This window comes from Pongo pygmaeus, chromosome 2 (assembly GCF_028885625.2).
Source record: "Pongo pygmaeus isolate AG05252 chromosome 2, NHGRI_mPonPyg2-v2.0_pri, whole genome shotgun sequence".
NCBI lineage: Eukaryota > Metazoa > Chordata > Mammalia > Primates > Hominidae > Pongo > Pongo pygmaeus.
In genome coordinates, this window is record NC_085930.1 from 208,633,518 (window position 1) to 208,654,922 (window position 21,405).

Genomic DNA, 21,405 nt, shown 5'->3' on the forward strand with positions numbered 1-21,405 from the left:
AATCTGGTAGCTATTTTGGTCAGCAGCCTGGGAAACTTGCACTGAGTTTCTGTAAAACACACTGGCAGGATTCCCAAGGTTCTGACTTGGGAGAGTGAGTAGGTCAACGCCACAAATAGGAAGAAGGGCAATCTCATGAGAGAACATAAGTTTAGTTTTGGTCATGTTGTGGTCGGGCCTGAAAGACAGCCAGACAGTAAGGTACAGGAGACAGCTAATCTTCTGGATTTAGAGTTCAGCAGAGAGGTGAACCTGCTGAACCCTGAGGTGGGGGTCATCAATGGGTGAGTGATGGTGCAATGCGAGCGGATGAGACTGCTTCAGGAAAATACACAGAGTGTAAGAAGAGAGAAGGGCATACGGCAGAATTACATTAAAAAAAATTCCAGGCCAGGTGCGGGTGGCTCATGCCTGTAATCCCAGCACTTTGGGAGGTCAAGGTGGGCGGATCATGAGCTCAGGAGTTCGAGACCATCCTGGCTAACACGGTGAAACCCCGTCTCTACTAAAAATACAAAAAAAAATTAGCTGGGTGTGGTGGCGGGCGCCTGTAGTCCCAGCTACTCGGGAGGCTGAGGCAGGAGAATGGCGTAAACCCGGGAGGCAGAGCTTGCAGTGAGCTGAGATCACGCCACTGCACTCCAGCCTGGGTGACACAGCGAGATTCTGTATCAAAAAAAAAAAGAGAATACAAAGACAAAAGAGTTACATAATTTGCCCAGCACCACTCAGTTAATGGCGAAGCTGAGATTAAAATGTGAGCAGTCTGATTCAAAAGTCCGTAATTTTAACTGCTACGTCACTTTATTTCCCATGGACGTGAGCAATGAGTCTAGATTCTGATCTAGGTTCTAACTGATTCCAAAGACTTTTGTCAGTCTATGATGCAATGTTGCCTCCTCAGTCCTAGGATGGTGCTTTTTGCTGTTTTGGGTTTGCTTTTTTTTTTTGAGACAGGGTCTCACTCTAGGTTGCAGCGGCACAATCACAGCTCACTGGAGCCTCAACCTCCCAGGCTTAAGCAATCTTCCCACCTCAGCCTCCGGAGTAGCTGAGTCCACAGGCATGCGCCACCATGGCTGGCTAATTTTTTAAATTTTGTACAGAGATAGGGATCTTGCTGTGTTGCCCAGGCTGGTCTTGTATTCCTGGCCTCAAATTTCTAGTAATCTTCCTGCCTCAACTTCCCAAAGTGCAGAATTATAGGCGTGAGCCACCACGCCCAGCCAAGTATACACACTTTAATACCAATTAGTTGATTAGCTCTTTTCCAATGTGATTGCTAGCTGAGAATAAATTCTGATAAAAAAGAAAGATGAGCTTAGAGTTCCAGGTAGTTATACTAGGCCCTGACAGGGGAGGACGTGAGCGAGAACACACAATTATGCCTGTATTTGTGAGGTCTGATTTTTTTTTTTAAATAGGAGGATACTAAACCCCAATGACTCACTTGACAACTTTATCCAGAACCAAAATTTATTTAAAACACTGCAAATGGAGTAACTGCCAAAGATAAAGCAGAAACCTTTAAGTATTATTGGATTCTACTCATTTCAAAACTCAAAGCTGATTATAGAGTTTTTGAGGACATAAAGAAAAAGAAACTCGGCCAGGTGCGGTGGCTCACGCCTGTCATCCCAGCACTTTGGGAGGTCGAGGCGGGCGGATCACCTGAGGTCAGGAGTTCGAGACCAGCCTGACCAACATGGAGAAACCCTATCTCTACTAAAAATACAAAACTGGCTGGGCGTGGTGGTGCATGACTGTAATCCCAGCTACTTGGGAGGCTGAGGCAGGAGAATCGTTTGAACCCGGGAGGCGGAGGCTGTGGTGAGCCGAGATCGTGCCATTGCACCACAGCCTGGGCAACAAGAGCGAAACTCTATCTCGAAAAAAAAAAAAGAAAAAGAAAAAGAAACTCAACATCAATAAAGTTTATATTTTAAAAATTTAAGCTACAAACTACCATTCATAAGCATCAACAAGTTATCTATGAAGTAAAACTCAAAGGGTATTCTAAATATGACAATATTTTATAAATAGTTCTCGGATTGTCCTAGGATGCTAGGAGGAAAATTTAATGAGTCATTGTGTCCTCCTCCTCTTCCTCCTCATCATAGCACATACTGGGAGAGAACTTCCTATTCTCTTAATGCTTTACATACCACACCAACCCTAGAGGTAGACAGATTCTACCTCATTTCACTGGTGAGGAAACTAAGGCACGAAGAGGTTAAGTATTTTGCCCAAGGTTACACAGCTAACACATGAAGGAGCTGAAAACTGAATCCAGGCAGTCTGGCTCTACCCTGAGCCACACTACCTATTAACTACTCGTGTCACAGTTAACATGAGTTAACTACTGACTCTTCTTTTCCCTAGTCACTTTTATGCCTGCCAGTTTTCACAGATACTTTGAGGATAAAGTCTCACTATCCCTACAAAGAAAGCACATTAATTCTTTCTTCCCATTATTAATTTGAAGTAAAGATAGTAATAACAAAAGTCTAAATTTAGGGAACAAGAGAAAATTCTAATTCAAAAAGAATCACAGGAAGAGCCGATTATTTTGTCTCAGGAAAGAGACGTTGATTCTAATTACACCAATCTTATCAAGCCTAAGCAATTAATTATCACTAGAACACACTGGCTTCTAGACAAAAGGATTTTCCATAGGGAAGTACTTTTAATGTAACTGAGTACATGGAGTTTCACCTTTTCATTCTTTTGTTGTTGTGAGATAGAGTCTCACCCTGTCACTCAGTCTGGAGTGCAGTGGCGCGGTCTCGGCTCACTGCAGCCTCCGCCTCCCAGGTTCAAGCGATTCTCCTGCCTCAGCCACCTGAGTAGCTGGGATTACAGGTGCGCGCCACCATGCCCGGCTAATTTTTGTAATTTTAGTAGACACAGAGTTTCACCATGTTGGCCAGGCTGGTCTTAAACTGATCTCAAGTGATCTGTCCCACTCAGTCTCCCAAAGTGCTGGGATTACAGGCATGAGCCACTGTGCCTGGCCACCTTCTCATTCTGTAGAAACATTTCATGCATGAAGGTCAGAAATAAGTGAACATATTTTTGCCTTGGCTGTTTTTCTTCCTTTATCCTACCTACTTCTGAAAAAAAACAGCATGGTTTTAAAACCAAAACTAAGATTCAGAAGAAAAAGCTTCCTGGCTGTGGTTAGCTAAGACTGGTCCTCCAAGATGTCTACATCCTAATTCCTAGAACCTGGGAATGTTGCCTTTTATGACAAAAGTGACTTTGCAGGTGTGATTAAATTAAGGATTTTGAGATGGGGCGATTATACTGGATTGTCCACGTGGGCCCAATGTAATTGTAAGAGTCCTTAAGAGGGAGGTAGGAATGGTCATAAGGAGAGGGGGGAGGCAGGAATGGTCCATAAGGAGAGAAAGGGATGTGAAAGCAGAGAGGGCTGGGCACGGTGGCTCATGTCTATAATCTCAGCACTTTGGGAGGCTAAGGCAGGAGGGTCACTTGAGACCAGGAATTCAATACCAGCCTGGGCAACATGGTGAAATCCTGTCTCTACAAAAAACACAAAAATCAGCCAGGTGTGGTTGCGTGTGCCCGTAGCCCTAGCTACGTGGGAGGCTGAGGTGGAAGGACTGCTTGAACCCGGGAGGTCGAGGCTGCAGCGAGCCATGATTTTGTCATTGCATTCCAGCCTTGGTGACAGAGCGAGACCCCGTCTCAAAACACAAACAAACAAAGGGGGCAGAGAGCCGGGTGCGGTGGCTCACGCCTGTAATCCCAGCACTTTGGGAGGCCAAGGTGGGCAGATGACAAGGTCAGGAGATTGAGACCATTGAGACCATCCTGGCTAACACGGTGAAACCCCATCTCTACTAAAAAATAGAAAAAATTAGCCGGGCGTGGTGGCGGGCGCCTGTAGTCCCAGCTACTCGGGAGGCTGAGCCAGGAGAATGGCGTGAACCCGGGAGGCAGAGCTTGCAGTGAGCCGAGATCGCACCACTGCACTCCAGCCTGGGCGACAGAGCGAGACTCCGTCTCAAAAAAAAAAAGAAAAGAAAAAAAAGGGGGCGGGGCAGAGAGAGATTTGAAGGTGCTATGCTGTTGGCTCTCAAGATGGAGGAAGTGGCCAAGAGCTAAAGAATGCAGGAAACCTAGAGAAGCTGGAAAAGGCAAGGAAGTGGATTCTCTGTGGAGCGTCCAGAGGGCGTGTGGCCCTGCAGACACCTTGGTTTCAGCCCCGTGAAACTCATTTTGGACTTCCATCTCAAGAACTGAAAGATGATAAATCTGTGTTGTTTTAAGCCATTAAGTTTGTAGTTACTTGTTACAGCAACAATAGGAAAGTTTTAAGTTGACCTAATCTTTTGTTGCTGATTTGCTGTCCTACCCAGTGATTTATTCATTCCATTAACATCTATGGTCCATCAGACATGATGTGAAATGTTCTGTATATTAAAAAAATGTATTAAGTCACAGCTGCTCTCAGGAGTTCACAGACTAGTGGCCTTCATCTCCTCCCTTCCAATGTGACTGTTTCTTTTCAACAAGTAAATCAGCCAATCTGGCAAAAAAAGGAGTTCTGCGTACCTGGTCACGGATAAGCCCATGATAGAGGATGCTCTGCATGTCCCTGCAAAGCCGCTCCAAGCCACCATACTTAGACCAGACGTTGGGGCTGTTGGTTGATACCAAACCCTCCACTGTCGTCTTCAAATTACCCAGCAACTGCCAGTGCTCCCTCCTGCAAGGGCATCAGTTACACCAATGGTTAGTTACCTTTGCTGTACTCGATCCTGATCCTATCAAACAAAGTCTAAGCCAAGGAGCCTCCTGCCCCATATCCTAACATTCTCTCCCCTCCTAATTTTCACTTGGGCGCAAAACTCAACTCTGAGAGAATTAAAGTTGTGAACGATACTAATATAAAGACAAAAAACAAAAAGCAAAAACCCTCACATTCAAATGGTACATTATGCTTTGTAAAGGGATTTTCATCTACTATCTCACTCAATCCTCACATAAGTAGCTTATAACCCTAACTTTATAGGGGTATAACCCATTCAGATCCATTTTTATTTTTTGAGACACTTACTCTGTCGCCCAGGCTGAAGTGCGGTGGCACAATCACAGCTCACTGCAGCCTCAACCTCCCGAGTAGCTGGGAACTACAGATGTGTACCAACACACCCAGATAATTTTCAAATTTTTTGTAGAGATGGGGTCTCACTATGCTGCCCAGGGTGGTCTCCAACTCCTGGCCTCAAGTGATCCTCCCACCTCAGCCTCCCAAAGAGCTGGGATTACAGATGTAATCCACTGCACTCAGCCTAAGATCCATTTCTTAACAATGACAGTACCTGCACAATATACAAAAAGATGAAGGCATCCACGCAGAACCAGACATCTTTTACCAAACAAAAAAGGCCAAAAACAACTTATTTCCTATATTTCCAAGCGCTAACTACAGCATCGTGAAGGACAGAAACTGTAGGACTAAGGCGGTCACTAAAATGTCATTTATGATTATACTGTAAGAAACGGCCATCGCAGAGGCCAATGGACTGCCAACTTTTGCCCAGTGACTCTGCATAACCTATGCCTCTTCCTCAGAGTTAACTAGCCTCTGATTTCTTAGTGACACAGTTTTCACATGCGCCAACAGGTTACAATCCGGTCTCACAGGCCTGAGAATCAGTCTGACTCATGGCGTGGCTCTGCATACCTGCGTTCTGATTCATTCTGTACTGATCTTACAAGGCTAACTGTTAAAGAACATCATGAGGCTGGGCACAGTGGCTCACACCTGTAATCCCAGCAATTTGGGAGGCTGAGGCGGGTGGATCACCTGAGGTCAGGAGTTGGAAACCAGCCTGGCCAACATGGTGAAAACCCATCTCTACCAAAAAATACAAAAATTAGCTGGGCGTGGTGGCACCTGCCTGTAATCCCAGCTACTTGGGAGACTGAGACAGGAGAATCGCTTGAACCTGGGAAGTGGAGGTTGCAGTGAGCTGAGATCACGCCACTGCACTCCAGCCTGGGCAACAAGTGTGAGACTGTCTCAAAAAAAAAAAAAAAAAAAGAACATCATGATAAATCCCCAAAGCCAACATTAAGTACTCTATCATCCTAGGGCTTTGATTCCAAAATTATACAAAGAGCATTGACATCTTAGAAACTTTGAGCGCTCAGATCTACCTATAATTTCCTCTGGACAAAGCTGAAGAATTTCCTTTCCTCACAATGAAGTGTCCCTGAGGTGCCAAACCTACAAAAGAATGTGGCTTTTATTCTAAGATACACCAAACAATCTATATTTGGTATCTGCTCATGTAGAAGAAAACCTCTGTAAAAATTTGATTTACATAGCTACTGTATTTAGTGTCACCTTTAAAAAAATTTTTGACTGATACATAATTGTACATATTGATAGTATACAATGGATACATTGTGCATTCATCGCAACAAAGTAATTAGCATATCCATCACCTTAAATACTTATCATTTCCCTGTGATAAGAACATTCAAAAACCTCTCTTCCAGCTATTCTGAACTACACCATACACTGCTGTTAACCCTCGTCATCTTACTGTGCAACAGAACGTACTCCTCCTATCTAACTATAACCATGTACCTGTTGACCGATCTCTCTCCATGCCCTTCTCCCTCCTTACTGTGCAACTGAGCACCAGAACGTACACTCCTCCTGTCTCACTGTCTGTCCCCTTGGACCTGTTGACTGATCTCTCTCCATGCCCTTCTCCCGCCTTACTGTGCAACAGAGCACCAGAACGTACTCCTCCTATCTAACTATAACCATGTACCTGTTGACCCATCTCTCTCCATCCCCTTCTCCCTCCTACCCTCCTCATTCTCTGGCAACCACTATTCCACTCTCTACCTCCATGAGAACAACTTTTTAGATTACCGAGTAATAGCATGTGACAGCTGTCTTTCTATGCCTGGCTTATTGCCCTTAACATAACATCCTCCAGGTTCACCCATGTTGCCAAAACTGAAAGAATTAAGGTTGAATTGTATTCCATAGTATATACACATCCCATTATCTTTAGCCATTAATCTGTTGATGGACATTTTTTTTTAAGACAGAATCTCACTCTGTCGCCCAGGCTGGAGTGCAGTGGCATGATCTTGGCTCACTGCAACCTCTGCCTCCCAGGTTCAAGCGATTCTCCTGCCTCAGCCTCCCGTGTAGCTGGGACTACAGGCACAGGCTACCATGTCTGGCTAATTTTTGTATTTTTAGTTAGACGGGGTTTCGCCATGATGGCCAGACTGGTCTCAAACTCCTGGCCTCAAACTCCTGGCCTCATGTGATCTGTGCACCTCGGCCTCCCAAAGTACTGGGATTACAGGCATGAGCCACCGCGCCTGGCTGTTGACGGACATTTAAGTTGATTTCGTATCTTGGCTATCATAAATAGCACTGCAATAAATAGAGGAGTGCAGATATCGCTTTGATACACCGATTGCATTTCCCCTGGATATATACTCAGTATTGGGATTGCTTGATCACACAGTAGTTCTATTTTTAACTTTTTGAGGAACCTCCAGACTGTCGCATAATGGCTGTACTAACTTACATTCCCAGCAGCAGCGTGTGAGGGTTCCCTTTTCTCCCCATCCTCACTGACACTGGCTATCTTCTGATTTTTTTTAATGTGCAGTGATTAGATTTGGTTTGCTAGTATTTTGTGAAGGATTTCTGCAGCTATACTCATCGGGGGTACTAGCCTGTAGTTTCTCCTCTTCTGCCCCTCTCTAGCTTTGGTATCAGGATGATGTTGGCCTTGTAGAATGAGTTTGGAGGAATTCTCTCTCCGACTTTGTGGAATAATTTGGGAGGAATGGGCATCAGTTCTTCCTTGAAGGTGTGGTAGAATTTGGCAGTGACGACATCGGGCCCTGGGCTTCTCTTTGATAGGAGACTCATTACCGATTCCATCGCATTACTCACTATTGGTCTGTCCAGGTTTTCTATTTTGTCACGATTCAGTATCGGCAAGCTGTATGTGTCCACAAATTTCTTCACTTCTTCTAGGTTTTCCAATTTGTTAGCACAGAGTTGCCCATAACAGCCTCTAGTGATTCTTCATATTTCTGTGCTGTCAGTTGCAATGTCTCCTTTTTCTCTCTGATTTTATTTATTTCAGTCTTTTTTCCCCCTTGGTCTAGCTAAAGGTTTGTTAATTTTATCTTCTGAAAAAAAAACTCTTTTGTTAATCTTTTATATATATATTTTTTCATTCTCTATTTCATTTATTTCTGCTCTGATCTTTATTATTTCTTTCCTTCTACTAATTCTGGGTTTGGTTTGTCCTTTGTTTCTTGAGGTGCAACATTAGGTTGAGATCTTTCTACCTCTTTGATGTAGATGTTAATTGCTATTTTCTTCCCTCTTAGTACTACTTTTGCAGTATCCCACTGTTTTTGGTATGTTGCATTTCCACTGTCATTTGACTCAATAAATTTTCTAATTCCTTCTTAATTCTTCATTGACCAACTGGTTGTTCAGGAGCATGTTGTTTAATTTCCACATATTTGTATAGTTTCCTAAGTTGTTCTTGTTATTGATTTCTAGTTGTATTGCACTGTAGTCACAAAAGATACTTGAATGGCCAGGTGCGGTGGCTCATGCCTGTAATCCCAGCACTTTGGGAGGCCGAGGTGGGCGGATCACTTGAGATCAGGAGGTCAAGACCAGCCTGGTCAACATGGCGAAACCCCATCTCTACTAAAAATACAAAAAAAAATTAGCCAGGTGTGGTGGTGCATGCATGTAATCCCAGCTACACAGGAGGCTGAGGCAGAAGAATTGCTTGAACCCAGGAGGCAAAGGTGGAGCTGGGATTGCACCACTGCACTCCAGCCTGGGCGACAGAGTGAGACCCCATTTTTTAAAAAAAAGAAAAAATACTTGGTATGATTTGAATTTTTAAAAGTTTGTTGAGACCTGTTTTGTGGCCTACCATATGATACCATATATTCTGGAGATGGTTCCATGTGCTGCTGAGAAGAATGTGTATCTTGCAGCTATTGAGTAGAATGTTCTGTAGATGTCTATTAGGTCCATTTAGTCTAGGATATAGTTTAACACTGCTGTTTCTTTGTTGATTTTCTGTCTGCATGATCTGTCCATTGCTGAAAGTGGGGTATCAGAGTTTTCAACTGTTACTGTATCAGACTTTCTCTCCCCATTTAGGTCTACTAATATTCACTTTATATATTTAAGGTGCTCCCATGTTGGATGCATGCATGCATATATACAGGCATCCAACATGGGAGCACCTTAATATATAAACACACACACACACACACACACACACACACACACACACAACTGCTATATCCTTTTGCTGAATTGACTCTTTATCATTACATAATGACATTGACTCTTTTTACAGCTTTGGATTTGAAGTCTGTTTCCTCTGATATAAGTATAGCTACTCCTGCTGTCTTTTGGTTTCCATTTGCATAGAGTATCTTTTTCCATCCCTTTAAGTCTATGTATGTCCTCACATGTGAAGTGAGATTCTTGGAAGCAGCATACGGTTGGGGCTTATTTGGATGGTTTTTAAAAATTCATTGAGTCACTGTCTTTTATCTGGAGAATTTAACCCATTTACATTTAACGTAATTATCGATAAGTAAGGTCTGTTACTTGTTTTCTAGTTTTTTTACAGTTCCTTTCTTTCCGTTACTGTCTTCTGTTGTGGCACTTGATTTTCTCTAGTAGTGTGCTTTGATTCCTTGCTTTTCAATTTTGGTTTGTCACAGGTTTCTGCTTTGTAGTCAGCATGAGGATTACAAAACACATTTTGTAGTTATAAAAAGTTATTTTATTTATTTTTAATTTTCTTTTTTTTCTTGAGACATAGTCTCACTCTCACCCAGGCTGGACTGCAGTACCATGATCTTGGCTCACTGCAACCACCATCTCCTGGGTTCACCCGATTCTCATGCCTCAGCCTCCTGAGTAGTTGGAATTAAGAGTTACAGGCACCTGCCACCGCACCCAGCTAATATTTGTATTTTTAGTAGAGATGGGGTTTCACTATGTTGGCCAGGCCAGTCTCGAACTCTTGACCTCAAGTGACCTGCCCACCTCAGCCTCCCAAAGTGCTGGGATTACACATGTGAGCCACCATGCCAGGCCCATAAAAAGTTATTTTAAACTGACAGCAACTTAAGTTTGATCATAAAGATAGGAAAAGGAAGAAACAAACAAAACCTATACTTTAACTCCATTCCTCCCCAAATCTGGAATTTTTGAAGTCCCATTTTACATATTTTTATATTGCCTATCTCTTTAGTGTCTTCATCTTTTTAGGATCGTTTATCCTAATGATATAATTACCAATATCAGAGAGTTGAAATACTAAATTCAACTGAAGCTCATACACACTGGTTTGATTAAACCATTATGCCTGAATCTTAGATGCAAGTAAACAGATCACAATGGAGAAATAAAATATCCTTTCCCGGCCAGGCGCAGTGGCTCACACCTGTAATCCCAGCACTTTGAGGGGCTGAGGCGGGCAGATGACCTGAGGTCAGGAGTTCGAGACCAACCTGACCAACATGGAAAAACCCCGTTCTCTACTAAAAATATACAAAAATTAGCCAGGCATGGTGGCACATGCCTGTAATCCCAGCTACTCGTGAGGCTGAGGCAGGAGAACTGCTTGAACCTGGGGGGCGGAGGTTTCAGTGAGCCGAGATTGCACCATTGCACTCCAGCCTGGGCAACAAGAGTGAAACTTCGTCTCAAAAAAAAAAAACCACTATATATATACATACACACACACACACACATATATATATATGCACACACACACCTATATGTATATATATACACCTATATATATACATGCCTATATATATACACACCTATATATACACACCTATATATATGCCTATATATACACACCTATATATATACGCCTCTATATGTACCTCTGTATATACGCCTCTATATATGTACCTCTGTATATACGCCTCTATATATGTACCTCTGTATATACGCCTCTATATATGTACCTCTGTATATACGCCTCTATATATGTACCTCTGTATATACGCCTCTATATATGTACCTCTGTATATACGCCTCTATATATGTACCTCTGTATATACGCCTCTATATATGTACCTCTGTATATACGCCTCTATATATGTACCTCTGTATATACGCCTCTATATATGTACCTCTGTATATACGCCTCTATATATGTACCTCTGTATATACGCCTCTATATATGTACCTATCTATATACACCTATATATATACCTATATATACCTATATATGTGTGTGTGTGTATATATACGTATATATGTACACACATATATATACACACATATACATATATATACGTATACATATATATATGTATACGTGTATATATATCTCCTGTCCCTATTCTTTAACCATGTTTCCAGCAGATAAGGTCAGTTTTTCCTATTGCCTGTTTGGTAATAGTTATTTGAATGGTATCACCCTGTATTCACATGTAATCTTTATATGAGCACAGTCAAGACCTTGGAAGTGAACTGGTTCAAAGCAGCTCTTGGTAGAGTCACTTCTGTCATTATACAGAATGTTCTCCTTTAATCAGCATAAACTAAATGCACATCTTTCTAACTGTCTCACCCTACGCCTGGATGGAACCAGGCCTAAGTGGCAAGGGAGAGTATAACCCATCTCTACATAAATCATTTTCATCAACTCACAACGAAGCCAATCTCAGAATAAAATCCCAACTACCTTCTTCTGGGAGGATCTTGACCACATCCCTCCTTTAAAGAGGAACAGAAATTGCTTAAGTGACCCAAATAAGTATATCTGGGGAAAAACAGTTTTCCTAGATGCCAACTCAGTCTTAAGCTTACCATGTTATAATAAGTATGTTATAATAAGTAACACTCAAGATTAAAGTAAAAAGCTACAAAAATCTGTAAAGTATTACACTATATAACTAATACATAACTAAAACATAATCACTAAAAATATATGACATGTGAGTATCTTATATGTGATATATATGAAATATATGATAAATAGTAAATAAGTGAAAGTACTATGCAATTGCAAAGTGAGATTCAAGGTAAGAAATAGATACTGGTCTATCTTCAATCCCCAAATACTCTTTTTAGTGGTAAAGGAAACAGCTTCAGCTTACTGGCATGTCCCTTCCACAGTGCGCTCTTTATCTGGGACAGGCCCATGGATCACAGCTGAAAGTCAGGTTGTCCCAAGTAAGGTAATGATTTGATCCCCAAAGTGAAGGAAGAAAGGTGTGACATCCACATGATGGAATACCATGAAGAATGAAAACTTTTGATGAAAAAGTTTCTAAAGCTAATTATAGCATATTGAAGTATAAAAGGCAGAATGTAAAATTAGATTTATGATCTCAACATAAAAATATGAAAAGAAATAATATGTTACTAGCGGTTACCTTTAGTAATATGGGGGGACTGTAGAGAAGAGCAGAATTGTTCAGGCCTTTCCTGAGACTAGCAATTAATAAAGGATCAGTAGACTGGGTGTGGTGGCTCATGCCTGTAATCCCAGCACTTTGGGAGGCTAAGGTAGGTGCATTGCTTGAGCTCAGGAGTTCAAGACCAGCCTGGGCAACATGCAAAATCCTGTCTCCACAAAAAAAACTAAAAAAATCCCTCCCCACAAAAAAAGGATCAATAATCTGAACAAACCAGAAGCTGGAAAGTACCATAAAGGATTTTTAAAATACTCAAGTATCAAGGGCTTTGACATTGGAAGACTGTGGTCAGGCAAGTGTCCCTGGGACTTTTAATGCCAGAAAGTACTTCCTGGAAAGAAGTAATGGGTTCTTCCTTCAGGTAGAAAAAAATATAATTAAGTGAAATAATTATTGGTAACACTGAGGTAGCGAGAGACTATCACATGTGTGTTTAATTTTTCTTCCTATCTGGCCATATATTTTCTGTTTTTAATTATCTAGTATTTAACTTGCAGGCTGTGTAGTTGAATGGGCTCCTTTTTACATAAATAATATGCTTTAAATAAATAACATGCCTATAGGAAAAACATACTTGACCCTCTTATATAGTCTCTCAGCTCTGGAGCACCTGGGAGAATGTAACCATTGGCCAGTTCCATACATTTCATGGCTGACGGGAGAATCTTTTTTTTTTTTTTTTTTTTTGGTAGAGACCAGAGTCTTACTATGTTGCTGAGACTGGTCTCAAACTCTTGGGCTCAAGCAACCATCTGACTCGGCCTCCTAAAGTGCTAGGATTACAGACGTGAGCCACTGCACGCAGCCAAAGGAGAATCTTAATGTCTAGGAGGGAATAAGCAGTACCTGTAGGTGTGCTTTGTAATTCGACACCTATTTAACACCTGAGTAACATCAAATGTATTGAATTTCAACAATCAGTGGATTTAACATACGGATGAAAAATCCCTTATGTCAGAAACCTAACCACCAACAAACTCCTTAGCATGGAGGTGAAAAATTCTCCATCATTGGCCCCAATCTAAACACCAACTTTGCTGCCCAGTACTCCTCAGGTTAGGTACAGGGACCTTATTACACACTATTACAAACGTGCCAACCTCACTCTAATGCCATGACCTTATTCATGCAGAGCTCTCCACCTGGAACGCCTGTTCTCACCCCATTCAGGGATTCAGGTCCAGCTCTAATTCAACTTTCTCTCAAAAGGTTCTAAATAATCTGACCCACTATAGCTCCCTTATTAGAACTCCAAAAGCGTATGATGTCGCTATACCATTCCTTCTAAAAATACTTTAAGACTGTTATTTAATATTATATAGCTTGTTTCCTGAAGGAAAGGGACTATGTATCTTCTATTTCTTTTGTATTTTATTTTATTTTTTTATTTTTTGAGACGGAGTCTCGCTCTGTTGCCCAGGGTGGTGTGCAGTGGTGTGATCTTGGTTCACTGCAAGCTCTGCCTCCTGGGGTTCACACCATTCTCCTGCCTCAGCCTCCCGGGTAGCTGGGACTACAGGTGCCCGCCACCACGCCTGGCTAATTTTTTGTATTTTTAGTAGAGACGGGGTTTCACCGTGTTAGCCAGGATGGTCTCGATCTCCTGACCACGTGATCCACCTACCTCAGCCTCCCAAAATGCTGGCATTACAGGTGTGAGCCACTGCGCCTGGCCTATTTTATTTCTGAGACAGAGTCTCGCTCTGTCACCCAGGATGGAGGGCAGTGGTGCGATCTCGGCTCACTGCAACCTCCGCCTCCTGGGTTCAAGCGATTCTCCTGCCTCAGCCTCCCAAATAGCTGGGGATTACAGGCACCCGCCACCACGCCCAGCTAATTTTTGTATTTTTTAATAGAGACGGGGTTTCACCATGTTGGTCAGGCTAGTCTCAAACTCCTGACCTCATGATCCGCCTGCCTCAGCCTCCCAAAGTGCTGGGATTACAGATCTTTTGTATTTTAATAAGCAGGAAGAAAATGTCACCCAGTAGAAAGAAAATAGACATCATAGTCATTCAAACTGAATTTGAATTTGAATCTTAGCTGCTCACAAACTAGATGCACATTCTATTTTTTTTTTTTTTTTGAGACTGAGTTTTGCTCTGTCGCCCAGGCTGGAGGGCAGTGGTGCGATCTCAGCTCACTGCAACCTCCGCCTCCTGGGTTCAAATGATTCTCCTGCCTCAGCCTCCCAAGTAGCTGAGATTACAGGTGCCTGACACCATGCCCAGCTAATTTTTGTATTTTTAGTAGAAATGGGGTTTCACCATGTTGGCCAGGCTGACTTCAAATGATCTGCCTGCCTCAGCCTCCCAAAGTGCTGGGATTACAGGCGTGAGCCACCTCACCTGGCCTAGATCCACATTCTTGACCAAGCCATTTAAACTCTTGAAGCTTCAATTCCCTCACTGTAAAATGGAGACAACAATTGCTTCACAGAGGAGGGTGTAACTGACAATCTAGGGGAAGTATTATCATAGAGCAGAGAATAATATTCTCTTTTCTCTGTCATTTTCCCCCTGTGAACTTCCATTGCATAAATCTAATAAATCCAACAAAATCAGGAAGGGTACCTAGAATAAAGCCTTCTTACCCATTCTGCTTAAAAAGAAAATTCTGCCAAAAATTGTAAAAGATTGGACAGTCTGCAGCATAATGAAGTTTGGTTACAGTGTTCCACATCCAAAGAGTATCTCCACTGCGTTTAAACCAAGGTCAGGTCTGTGGGTAAGCATGGATTGCAAGGCCCTGTTGATGCTGTTGGTCCTCTCACTGAAGTAGGAAAGCTAGGAAGGACTTCCTCAAATATTGGATATGACTTTTATATGGTAAAGACTTAAATCTGCTTGACGGAATGGAAGAAACTGTCAAGGTTTTACTGCAGCACAATAAGGCTGATTTCATGAGACATATAAGAAAGACAATCTTATTACTTCACCAGGCTGATCTTATACTGTCTAGGTAGCAGAATGCTTTACAAACAAGATAAAGCAGGCACACAACACCACTTTAATAGCAATGGCACGGGAGGAAAGACAAAGTGTTTCAGTCTTTTCAGTTTCAGGTAGATGATTTAAAGGTAAAAGGCATGCTGGGCACAGTGGCACATGCCTGTAGTCCCAGCTCCTCAGGAGGCTGAAGCAGGAGGACTGCCTGACCTATGCTGGGCACGGTGGCACATGCCTGTAGTACCAGCTCCTTGGGAGACTGAAGCAGGAGGACTGCCCCACCTACGCTGGGCACAGTGGCACATGCCTGTAGTCCCAGCTCCTCAGGAGGCTGAAGCGGGAGGACTGCCTGACCTCAAAAGTTCAAGTCTAGCTTGGGCAACAATGTGAGAACCCTTTAAAAAACAGAAACAGCTGTGGAGACAGGAATACTGAGAAAAGCTTCAGGCTTAGAGTCCTTGCAGTCCCCTCCTGGGTTCTGACAACAGCAGCTTCCCCAAAAGCTTCAAGGGTATGTTTCTGTAATTTTTGTACTAAAAATCGAACTAGCAATTGCTAGTTTGCTTTAAAATCATGTGATCATCCTGCTTTGCTACCAGTTCTATGTAAACTGTTAACCCTTAGAATAATCAAAGAGGGATGGGAAAGAAAGAAAACAGGAAATTTAAAAATGTGAAAAAGTGAAAATGAATAGGAGAAATCGGAAGAAAGTGGCACTTCCTAATGCTAATGCTAAATGACGAGTTAATGGGTGCAGCACACCAACATGGCACATGTATACATATGTAACAAACCTGCACGTTGTGCACATGTACCCTAAAACTTAAAGTATAATAATAATAAAATTTAAAAAAGAAAAAAGAAAAAATCCAAACTAAATTGCAGAATATGTAGAAATTTAATAACAACACTAGAACAGCATTATAACTTATAGAATACTTTGCAGTGTTCAGAGAAATATTTATAATCTCAAAATATATATTAATAAAAAGTGAGAATAAAAAAAAAAGAAAGTGGCGCTTCCAATGAACAGTTCCACTAGCATCTGCCCAACTGTAAGAGGGATGACCACAACGTTAATGTCTTCATTCCTCAAATATTCACTGAACACCAACTACATGTCAGGCACTGGGCTAGGCACTGGTGCTTAAAGAGGCGTTATAGCGTTAAACAGCAAGAGTCCCATCTGTCGGAGAATTCAGGACGTAATGGGGGAAATGGGCACTTACATAACCATGCTATGAAGGGAGAGGTCAGATGTGCTCTAACAGAGAGGGATGACTTCTAAAGGAGCGTCACTCAAGGGACGACTAAGAGCTCTCCAGGCAAAGAGGGAGGTACTGCAGTGAGTGTAGAAAAGCAAGAATGAGAATGGCGAGAAAGATGTGAGAGTGGGTGAGTGTGCCATGGTTTTGTAATTGGAAACTTCATTAAGTACTAACATAAAGATTCAGGCCAGGCGCGGTGGCTCACGCCTGTAACCCCAGCACTTTGGGAGGCCGAGGAGGGCGGGTCACGAGGTCACGAGAATGGCGTGAACCCGGGAGGCGGAGCTTGCAGTGAGCCGAGATTGTGCTACTGCTCTCCGGCCTGGGCAACAGAGCGAGACTCCATCTCAAAAAAAAAAAAAAAAAAAGATTCAATACCCGGGTGAGGTGTTTTGACATAGAAGATATTCTATTTTCAATGGGAAAACCACAGAACATTGCTTTTGTTTTTTTGTTGTTGTTGTTTTGTTTGTTGTTTCTGAGACGGAGTCTCGCTCTGTCGCCCAGGCTGGAGTGCAGCGGCGCAATCTCGGCTCACTGCAAGCTCCGCCTCCCGGGCTCACGCCATTCTCCTGCCTCAGCCTCCCGAGCAGCTAGGACTACAGACTGTTTTTTGAGACAGTCTCGATCTGTTGTGCAGGGTGGAGTGCAGTGGCACCACCTGGGCTCACTGCAACCTCCGCCTCCCGGGTTCAAGCAATTCTCCTGCCTCAGCCTCCTGAGTAGCTGGGATTACAGGCGTGCATAACCACATTTGGCTAATTTTTTGTATTTTTAGTAGAGACAGCGTTTTGCCATATTGACCAGGCTGGTCTCGAGCTCCTGACCTCAGGTGACCCACCCACCTCCGCCTCCCAAAGTGCTGGGATGACAGGCATGAGCCACCAAGTCCAGGAACCACTGAACATCCCCGAGTAAAATATTATAGTAGCTTTGTTCTGAAAAATTAAACTAATAGCAAGGTGAGGCTATCTGGAATTGGGACTAAATTCGGGTTGGAAGATTAGTTAAGAAGCTACTGAGGTAATCCCCAAGAGATTATATGGGTCTACAGTGAATAAACTGTTCATATCTGCCCAGAATTTGTTCCTTTATTTTGGTAACAGAACCCTGATTTTCCGCTGAGGAACCACCTCTCTCCACTTACTCTGGTCCATGAGGTTCCAAGATCTCACCCTCCCTTAGGATCCAGGGTTGGGCACATAACTTAGGCCTGACTAAGCAGAATAGCCCATACCCTGACCACAAGAACAGAAACATAACTCAAGTCAGTCCAAAAAGAGTCAGCCCCGGGATTTTTGCTTTTGCTAGAGCTGCTGGGACTGCATCTTTCTTGTTGCTGGTATTGCTAAGCTTGGAGTTGCTACGGTAACCTGTAGAAGCATCTACCTGAGAATGAAAACAACACATCAGGAAGCAGAGCCCAGAGACAGAGACAAATTCTTAATGTGAACACCCATATTTGGGCATTTCTGAAGCAACAGTACACCCTAGATTTTTTAGTACTATAAGCCATTATATTTGGAAATGGAGAGAAAAAGAAGGCTTCAAAAGAAAAATTAGGAACAGAATTTTAGACCCTGGTGACTGCTCAGATATGGGAACCGGAGAAGAGCGAAATGTCGAATGTCACTCTGACACTCTGGCTTGTTGAGTGAGTGCAAAATGCTATTAACAGAGATGAGAGGAGTGGCAGGTTTTGGTCAGTGGAATAAGCTTAGTTTGGAGATGCTAAAATGGATCTTACTCCTTGAATTCTGACTGTATCTGGATCACGGTGCCAGGAGCACTGAGCAGTGCATGTACCTGAGTTGCAAGCTCAGCAGTAGACTGCATGGCCAAGGTGGTCTAGGGAGACAGAGCAATGCCAGAAAGACCATTCCTTTAGCAGTTTACCAGTCTAGTAGTTTGGTTTTTTTGAGACGGAGTCTCGCTCTGTTGCCCAGGCTGGAGTGCAGTGGCACAATCTCGGCTCACTGCAAGCTCCGCCTCCCGGGTTCACGCCATTCTCCTGCCTCAGCTTCCCCAGTAGCTGGGACTACAGGCGCCCGCCACCATGCCCGGCTAATTTTTTGTATTTTAGTAGAGACGGGGTTTCACCGTGTTAGCCAGGATGGTCTCGATCTCCTGACCTCGTGATCCACCCGCCTCGGCCTCCCAAAGTGTTGGGGTTACAGGCGTTGAGCCACCGCGCCCAGCGTAGTGTAGTAGTTTCACCAGGCAACCTCAAAATAACTGGCATTTAGGAAACGGAGGGAAAGTGAAGTATCATCTCTAAGCTCCACAGCATCTTGCTGGAGTGATAGCTAGACGGAAAACAATAGGGAAGCCCATCACATAAGCACACTCCCGGGGTAAGTGGGAAGCTAAGCCAACACTCTGGGTCCCAATGTGTTCAACTCAGATGAAGGAGCCACTGGAAAGAGGAAGAACAAGTGATGCCCTTGCAAACAGTCACGTGTGGGGGAGACACTCGCCTTATTTCAAAAAGACTAGCAGGGGATGGATTCGACATTTTTTCTACTTCCTACGTATCAGGCTCTCAGGAGCTTTATGCACATTGTTTTATTGAATCCTCAAAACTTCTCAGGCAGGAAAGCATTATTCTTCCTACTCAGGCAGGTTAAGTAACTTGATCAAGTTAAGCCAAATTAATTGAACTAGGATTCAAATGCAGGTCTGACATTAAAGCTTATTCACATTTCATTATATCAACTACTTAAGGAAAATATACTGAAAAGTTTCATCCTTCATTTTTAAAATGACACTACTGGCTGGGCACAGTGGCTCATGCTTGTAATCCCAGTGCTCTGGGAGGCCAAGGCGGCAAGATCCCTTGAGGCCAGGAGTTTGAGACTAGCCTAGGCAACGTGGTGAGACTCTGTCACTACAAAAAATCTGAAAAAATAAAAAATTAGCTGGGAGTGGTGGCACACACCTGTAGTCCTAGCTACTGAGGAGGCTGAAGCGGGAAGATCACCTGAGCCCAGGAGTTTGAGGCTGCAGTGAGCTATGATTGCACTATTGTACTCCAGCCTGAGTGACACAGTGAGACCCTATCTTTAAAATACATAAATAAATAAATAAAAATGATGCTATCTCATCAAGAAGACTGTTTCTGAACCGGGTATTTCATTGGCCATAGAAAGGTTATGTTTGCAGTAACTCAGTCACAAAGCCTCAATTAATAGGCATAAGGAATGTATTTACCAGTTGTGTATCTGGAGCTAAGGAGGCCATCAGTACCATGAAGCCTCATTAAACGACGCATTCTGAATTAACCCAGCCACCAACACAGTATGCCTATAACAATGACGTGAGTGACTTTGTGAGGATAACCCCACTACTACAATTAAGTTTTGATTAAAGTTTTTTGGTTAAGAGGCAATCATAAAAAGAATAAAAGACAGGAAAAGATTCTGCAAAGGAGCTGTCCTACTGGTCTGAATGACAGGCACAGAATGCTGTGAAATTGATTCACTATCTTATACTTCCTTCGTCACTATTATCATAGTGAGAGGCAGCATAGAGTAAGTATTAAAAGTACAGACTCGGGCCAGGCGCGGTGGCTCACGCTTGTAATCCCAGCACTTTGGAAGGCCGAGGCTGGTAGATCATCTGAGGTCAGGAGTTTGAGACCAGCCTGGCCAACATGGCGAAACCCCGTCTCTACTAAAAATACAAAAAATTAGCTGGGCGTGGTGGTGGTCACCTGTAATCCCAGCTACTTGGGAGGCTGAGGCAGGAGAATTGCTTGAACCCGGGAGGCGGAGGTTGTAGTGAACCAAGACGGTGCCACTGCACTCCAGCCTTGGCGACAGAGCAAGACTCTATCTCAAAAAAAAAAAAAAAAAAAAAGTACAGTCTCTTGGGCCGTTGCTCATGCCTGTAACCTCAGCACTTTGAGAGGCCAAGGCTGGAGAATATCTTGAGCCCAGGAGTTTGAGACCAGCCTAGGCAACATAGTGAAACCCTGTCTCTAAAAAAAGGAAAAAAAAAAAAAGCGCAGACTCTGGTGCCGAACTGCCTGGGTTTGAATCCAGTTCTGCCAGGGATTCGCTGTACAACCTTGGCAAGTTACTTACCCTGTCCATTTCTCAGCTTTCTCATCTGTGACATAGTGATAACAGTAGTACCGACCACATACAATAGTTATAGGGATTAAAGAAGTTAACACAGTATTCATATCTTAATACCTTAAAACAATACCTGGCATGTGGTATTGTTACATACATGTGGTAATGTGCGTTTGTTACATACATTAAAAAAATAACTAACCCAGCCTCCCTCACATGAAGTGGTAGAGGGAAATCAAAATAACCCTAAAACTTGTTTAGAATTTACATGAGACCTTTCACATGAAGCACGTCACAGACATCTGCAGGAAGAAAAAATAGACAAATAGGCAAAGCAGAAACTGAAACATGGAAAAGGGAAGTAAGATGTTCAGTTTCACTTGGCACAAATCATTCTCAGATCTCAGGCAGGAGCCCCAAAGTCTTGTCAGTCCAGGTTTTGTTCAACAGGCCACTTTGCACATAAAAGTAGAGTCACCCTTAAAAATACCAAGTCTTCACCCAGGAACATCTCATAAATCTTCCCTTGTTGATATTTTCTCAGAGGTAAATATTCTGCTTCTAGTTTTTGGATCCCAGCTGCTCCTGAGACCATCA

At 42.9% G+C, this 21,405-nt stretch overlaps 1 protein-coding gene across 11 annotated transcripts in view; it reads right to left on the reverse strand.

The window, feature by feature from the left end:
- RUBCN (rubicon autophagy regulator) overlaps positions 1-21,405 on the reverse strand; it is a 74,476-nt gene that overhangs the window by 38,796 nt on the left and 14,275 nt on the right. For 10 of the 11 annotated variants that reach the window (XM_054480567.1, XM_054480564.2, XM_054480563.1 and 7 more), the window contains exon 2: positions 4,582-4,735. The exons of the other annotated variant lie outside the window; for it this stretch is intronic. In XM_054480567.1, coding sequence (XP_054336542.1) covers positions 4,582-4,620 — 39 coding nt within the window. In that variant the 5' untranslated portion in view covers positions 4,621-4,735. The remainder of the gene's footprint in view (positions 1-4,581; positions 4,736-21,405) is intronic. 11 annotated transcript variants of the gene reach the window in all.